At 37.9% G+C, this 7108-nt stretch overlaps 1 protein-coding gene across 1 annotated transcript; it reads right to left on the minus strand.

The window, feature by feature from the left end:
- Positions 1-954: 954 nt before the first annotated feature.
- On the minus strand, positions 955-6841 carry LOC113708568 (chorismate synthase 2, chloroplastic). Its single transcript, XM_027231038.2, has 13 exons — positions 6548-6841; positions 5402-5552; positions 5173-5249; positions 5017-5075; positions 4841-4924; positions 4634-4726; positions 3519-3599; positions 3235-3366; positions 2985-3087; positions 2700-2794; positions 2482-2547; positions 1675-1759; positions 955-1356 (listed from the first exon to the last, which is right to left on the minus strand). The coding sequence occupies exons 1-13, from the start codon at positions 6693-6695 to the stop codon at positions 1214-1216; spliced, it is 1317 nt and encodes a 438-aa protein (XP_027086839.2). The 5' UTR covers positions 6696-6841; the 3' UTR covers positions 955-1213.
- Between the last annotated feature and the right edge of the window lie 267 nt (positions 6842-7108).

A 7108-nucleotide genomic window follows, 5' to 3' on the forward strand; every position in this document is an offset into this window, starting at 1 on the left:
GAGGAGCCAACCAATTTCATGTATGAAGTCTAGAGCTTGTTTGAGGAAAGAAATTCAGGGGAGAAGAAGGTCGCATAGTTGTTGGACAAAATTGTCCCATTTTGTCACGTGTATAGCTAATTTCATAGATTAAAAGCAATTATCGATCAAATGGTGACGAATTTATTGATTAAGTTGTTTAGTGGCCAATTATTAACAAAAAATAGTTCGATGGCCAAAACATGATCCCGCCAATAGTTTAATGGCCGCTAAGGTTTTTTGCCCTAGTAGGAATAATCATAGTAATAGTTGCATTGACAGTTATCTTCAGTCTCAAATTTGGATTGAGACTTCCATTGTAAGTGAAGGGGATAATTACAGCGATAGTTACATCTATAGTTCCATTTGTGGTGAAAGTATAAATAATAATAAAGGAGAGGTTTCGGATATACAAACCCATGCGAAGTAGAGTGATTTTACTATAATAGAAAGTTATAATGATCTCGATGTAACTAAAAAATATAGGCATTTGTGGGTTCAATGTGAAAATTGTTATGAACATTGATATACCGATTCGATCTGAACTCTTGGAATTCTTCTCTCCTCCCAAGTCCCATCCACTCCCTGCTGTTCTTTTAATGGTTTTGAAGGAGACGACAAGTTTGGCCTCGTGATCTCTGTGGTGGTTAGCCGCTTGTTCGTTTTTGGTGTACTTTACTTTATGGATTTTATGTCCTTGGGGCATTGTCATAGTCTTTGCATTAATTTTGTGGTAAAGCACAGATGGATTGTTTTTCTACAACCTAAGGCACGGAAAAATGAAAAAAATCCTTCCATGGAGCCAAATTCCAAGCAGATTAGCAGCCCAGACCCCGCAAAAGTAATTCCCACTCTGCCAAAGACGAGAGAGAGAGAGAGAGAGAGAGAGAGAGAGAGAGAGAGAGAGAGAGAGAGAGAGAGAGAGAGAGAGAGAGATGAAAATGCAAGAAATACTTTCTTAAGTCAACAGCAAGCCTGTATACATTTGCAATGTCTTAAAAATAACTGCAAGCTTCCCTAAATCAAGTTCACTGTTTCTGCATGATACAAAATTGCAAATTTTCATAACAAAAAAATTTATTATACTTAATGCCACAATTGCACTCTTTCCAGGAAGTATTTCCTGTTGATGTACTAGAAATCAAGCAAAGGTTACAACAATATCACAAAGAGCAGCCACCAAAATTGCAGTGGCTCAAAATTCCACTGGCTCAGCTCTTGCCATCTCCACTGGTTCCTGTAATGCAGGATTAATAGGGAAAAGCATACACTGTGAATGATGTGCCATCAACTGATCAACGAGAACCAGGGCTACCATAGCTTCCACCATTGGAACAGCTGCAAAATCACCATAGCAAAATCATAGACTTAACCAATTGGCTCTATGCTTGTAACTATCTCTATTTAAACTCCAAAGCATGCAAAAGAACTCAGTTACTGGCACCAATTTCATTATTAGTTATTCCCCAGAGACAAACCGAAAACCCGTACCCAAAAAAATGTAGGAACAAAGCATGACTCTGTATTATCAAGTCACAATGAGGGCAATCCACATTGCTCTATAGCAGCATGAAAAGAGTCACTAAAAGGTGTAAATAAGGATGAACGGCAGATAGTTTATAGAATGCTGACAGTGGCAATATTCATAAAACAAACCTCGTGGGACGACACAAGGATCATGGCGTCCACGAGCTATAAGCTCTGTATCATGCCTGTCTCTGGTCACAGTATTCTGCTTCCTCTGGATAAACATCATTATAAACAATGTGATTTTAACACCAAGGTTCTTTAAGAAAGAACATATCAGAAACATAGTTATAGAGAAGACATGCTTGTGCAAACATAGAGCAGTGGAAATCCTAATTCAATCTTCTGCCCAAGAAGAAGACTAGGAAGCTGCCCCATAAAACACTCCCAACCAGAATTGCACAAGTTTTTGAGGCGATGATTTCACACTAGAAAGAGATGAAAACTAATAGTCAAAGAAGTTAAAAGAAAATGATTAGAGCTCCAAAACAGTGAAAGAGTAAACATTATGCAGGAAAATTGAAGAATCTCGAGTCTCGTCAATGATTTTGTTGTGGACAAAGAACTCCTCTGGGTTTCAGAAAACAGTTTCCATAACACAGTGGACTATATATACGAAATGAAGACACTGACACTTCAATACGTCAAAGTACTCATGAAGCAATAGTACATTTTCCAATCTGTAAAGCTTTATAAATCCATGTAGATAGGGCCTAGATAGAGTTGGAAATTTGTTGCTAGATTGTAACAAATGCAAATGTTCACATGGACTTGTTTGTACACACAAGTTGTTGTAACGAAATTGATTCAAGTCAATCTTCAATATCAAAGGTCAAACATTTGTGCGAAGAGGAGCTTAACAGTATGAAGCTAACTAGGAGCATAACAACAAGAAGAAAATAACTCGATTAGTATGAGAGAGAGAGAGACACTTACACCAATTGTAGATGTTGGTTTGAAAGCTATTCTCATGTTTATCATTTCTCCATTTGATATTCCACCCTACAAGGATATTTTGAATGACAAACATTAATATCAGATACATGCACGCATGCATACGAATCCTACAAGAATATTTTGAATGACAATCATTACATATCAGATAAATGCACATAGCAAAATGAATACCATTTTGGACAGAAGTCCACATTTACCTGTATCCCTCCAGATCGGTTGGTCCTTGTCCTGATGCGTCCATGTTCATCCATAAAAAACTCATCGTTATGCTCACTGCCAGTCAAGAATGTACCTTGTGAAGTTTACCAGTAAAAACAGATCAGAATGGGGAAACCCAGACCCTTAAAGCAATAAAGCAGGCATATCAGCAAACAACTTAGGCCTCTCCTCTAGATGGTGGGAAAAAAAATTAGAAGAAAAAAGATATCAATTGCTTGTCACCAAGTTTTGGTATAACAACAGATATAATAATGCTCAACCACCTGCAAAACCACTGCCAAACTCAAAGCCCTTTGTTGCCGGTAGTGACATAACAGCTTTAGCCAGCTCTGCTTCAAGTTTATCAAAAACAGGTGAGCCAAGCCCCTAAAATAATATTAAACATTGTCACAACCCTACTATGAATTTGGAATTTGTCTGAGTGTTCAAACCTTCAAGCTTCTGACAATAACTATGCAAGCAAGTCAGAATTCACATCAGTACAAGCACATTGAAAATAGAAAGTAACCTTACCCGTGGGACATTTCGGACAATGCAAGTGACCACACCACCAACAGAATCACCTCTCACTCGGACGGCATCAATAGCATCTATCATCTTTTTTGCATACTCTGGATTTGGACACCGCACTATATTACTCTCTATCTGATATTTATGGATTGAGAAGTCAGTCCATGATTGAGGTATATTTTTATAACTAAAGCAGTCATGTCAAAAGAACGTCAGGATTTATGCCACGTCTAGGGAAGAATCAGATGCTTCCAAAAGGAAACAAAAAAGTAATTCAGCAAACTTGCCTCATCAAGTGTCACAGTTTCATGATCTACTAAACCCTCAGGAAGTACAATGTTGTGAGCTTGAGAGACATAAGCAAGAATCTGCAATATAAAGAATCTTGAAATAAGCTCCCCATGATGCAAACAAGCAATCACTATTCAGTTCGTATAATATGTCACAAGCATGGCAGCAACAATACAGACAAAACCATGATCTTCTGTGATGCAAACTTCATTCAAGCTTCTTTACAGCCTTGCAATATGACAGGAAAAATCCCAGCAGAATACAGAGACAGTGCATTAGTTGGTTATTTAAAAGTCGCAGTTCAGCCTTTATCCTAGCCCTCTCTCACTCGTCTGTATATAAGATTGCCATGAAACCCAGAGAACCACTAGAAGACAACTTTGCATGCACAAAATATCTGTAACGAAATTGCTATTCGCACGATATGGATGTTGGAAATCTCAGAAGATATTGGAGCTCAACTATTTAGAAAAAGGCTGAGTTAAGTTTAGGCTGTATAGCATACTGTGGTATTTTAGCCAGACTGTCTTCATTAAATACTCAGACAACCTAATTCTCTACATCTAATAATTCGATAGCTCAAGGTAAGCTGCAAATGTAGTATAGGTGTGAAAGCGTATTTACCCTTATTGAATTTAAGGACCCGTAACTAAGGAAAAGATTAAAACTGGTAAAACTTGTTAAGAGGTACACAAGCTTTCCTAGAAAACTCCTCCTCTTCAATAAGACATAAATACATATATATACATATATGTATGTATGTATGTGTGTGGGTGTATATGTATTCATCCTTGTAAAACTTCCTTCTTCCCAAAGCATGAATGAAATGGTACATAAGTTAATAAAATCAATAAACTTTGTTTATTTTGTCATGTTTTCAAAGTGAATATGTAAATCTACGGGAATACTTTTTTTTTTATTTTAATTTGAGCTACACATAGGTAAGAACAGATAATTTTGGCATAATGAAGGCCTGTCAACACGGATGGCGGATGTACTAAGCACATGCAGGTACAAAATCATACTTAAAGTCTATGTTGGAGATCCTTAAAATGGTATTACAAATTAGAAACAATTACCTAACTCACTCATCAAACTTGAACAAACCTACCTCTGTTCCAGATTTTAACTTGAGAATTTTCTTGGCAACAGCTCCTGCAGCAACTCTTCCGATAGTTTCTCTTGCAGAAGATCTTCCACCACCCTATGTTTTCATAAAGGCCATGAAATGATTCAATGGTAATATTAGACATGATACTTCCATATTGTATGAAGCTATTCGGTTTATCCAAATCACAGAGAAATTCAACACAGTTACCTGTACCGATCGCACACCATACTTAAAATCATAAGTTGCATCAGCATGAGATGGCCTATATGCTTTTGACATTTCGCTGTAGTCCTGCACAAATAAATAGCACCTTGAAATGCAGAGGCACCACAATATTAACATATTGAAGATTCATGCACAGATAAACATGGATAACCACTTACATGCCCCCTCTGGTCTGTATTGGGTACTTCTACTTTGATTGGAGTTCCTGTAGTCACTCCTGCAATTAAAGGATCAAGCATTAGTCAACTTCTCAAATGCAGGTGACAACTAAAAGAAAAATAGGAAAATATGTGGAGATCCAGTAAAGATCTTACCCTCTGCAATCCCTGATGATATTCGGCATGTGTCAGTTTCCTTTCTAGGAGTGGTAATTCGGCTTTGGCCTGGTCTCCTGTACGCAAAGTGTTAAATTTCAGTTGATAAACAGCCTTTACACAACAAGAAAACTTGTAACATTCAGTACTAGAAACGAAACAAATGAGAGTTGCACACCGTTTTTGCATTAAACTATAACTGACGACATAAGCATGATCACTTTAGTACCTTCTATCAAGATCTACTTGCATATCAGTTTCCGAAAGCGGAATCTGAGGAGGACATCCGTCAATAATGCATCCAACACCACCACCATGAGATTCTCCAAATGTTGTAACATGAAAGTAAGTGCCAAATGAATTACCAGCAGCCTGTATCTCTGTAAGCGCACAACAATGGTTAGGAATCTTAAGCAAAAACTAGTGGCCTATTAATTAACACTGGAAGTTAGAAAGAAACCAGTGCACTCCAGATACCGCTTCCGATCACGGCATTGGCAAAATCAATTTTGAAGGCTTCTAAGATCAATCTTTTCTGGATGGCATACTTATTTCCCAACTTTCTAAGCAATACCAAACATTACCCTCAAATTACTAATACAGCATACAGGTAATGGAAAATCAACTAACTCATAACTGTTTCGACAACAAGCTGCGATTACCTTTATTATAATATCACACATCACAACATATCCAATCAGCGATGTTACCAAAATCACCACATCAAGTATAGTCCACTAACAGATGAAGAAATGCTAATGATATTCACAATATTGTTACAAATCAACTGCACTTAAAATTCATGCTACTAGACCAGTCATAGAAAGCAAAAAGTACAGGAATATAACCAAATTCTTCTTAGCTAATAATATCCTTGGTGTAAGTAGAAGCATAACTTGAGCTTCGCTGATTAAGAGATACTTCAAAACTAGTCCATCAACTAATCAAACCAAACCTGAACAAATAGAATTTAGAGTTCACTGACAATCTAGGCTGAACTCCAGCCCGGCTCAACAGGCAAAAAGCCTAATTTACACGTTACAAGGAAATCAAGGTGCTCCTGCTTGACTTCAACAAAAAGGTCATTCCCGCTCAGGCTCAAAATTATAATAGTAAGCGAAGCTCAAAAACGATTTCCAAGGCTCCTTAACAATTCAAACCAAGGCTAAAAGCTTGAAGCTTTCACTTTCAATCGAATTCTCAGAATTTTTAACGTGCTTGAGCTCGATTAACACGAATCCAAATCAATATGCTAGCAAGTTCTCAGGTGAAATAAGATCAAATAATACAGCAAATGACATTTTTGAGGAGGAAAAAAAAAAGAGAGGAGACGCTAAGGACGAAGTTAAAAAAAAAAAAAAAAGAAAATACTGACGGAGGCGCCTGGGGTGGGAACGGCAAGCGGGAAGATGCAGGGAGGCAGGGAGAAGCTTAGATGCGGACTGGAGCGATCCGAGACCGGAGAATCCATCGGAAGATGAGGGAGCTCCGAGAAAAGGTTTGGTAGATAGAGACGAAGCCATTTTCGGGGGTCGGTTATGGGCTTTGACCCGAAATGGAAAATACGAATTGCAAGGGTGGTATTGAAGTGAAAGATTATTGGATTGGAAAATTTAAACGTGAATAAGAAAAGTTCGGTGGGAGGCTGGTTGTTAAAATAACGAGTAGAAGAGGAGGAGGGAGTTGGTGGTGAGTGTAGTCGGGCAAGGAAGGTACGTGATGGGGTCACCATAGCTAAACCATTGGGCGGCCCCACAACACAATTTGAGATTGGGAATTTTGGGCAGTCTTCTTCGGGGCACCATCTACCTAACCCCTCCCATTTGAAAGGAATTAAAAAAAAAAAAAAAAACTAACCCCTTTCTTTCCCCATCATCCCCTCGTATGCTACAAATTTACTGCACAAATATTAACATAACAGATATATTATAAAAAT

This window comes from Coffea arabica, chromosome 9e (genome assembly GCF_036785885.1).
Source record: "Coffea arabica cultivar ET-39 chromosome 9e, Coffea Arabica ET-39 HiFi, whole genome shotgun sequence".
In the NCBI taxonomy this organism is placed as follows: Eukaryota; Viridiplantae; Streptophyta; class Magnoliopsida; order Gentianales; family Rubiaceae; genus Coffea; species Coffea arabica.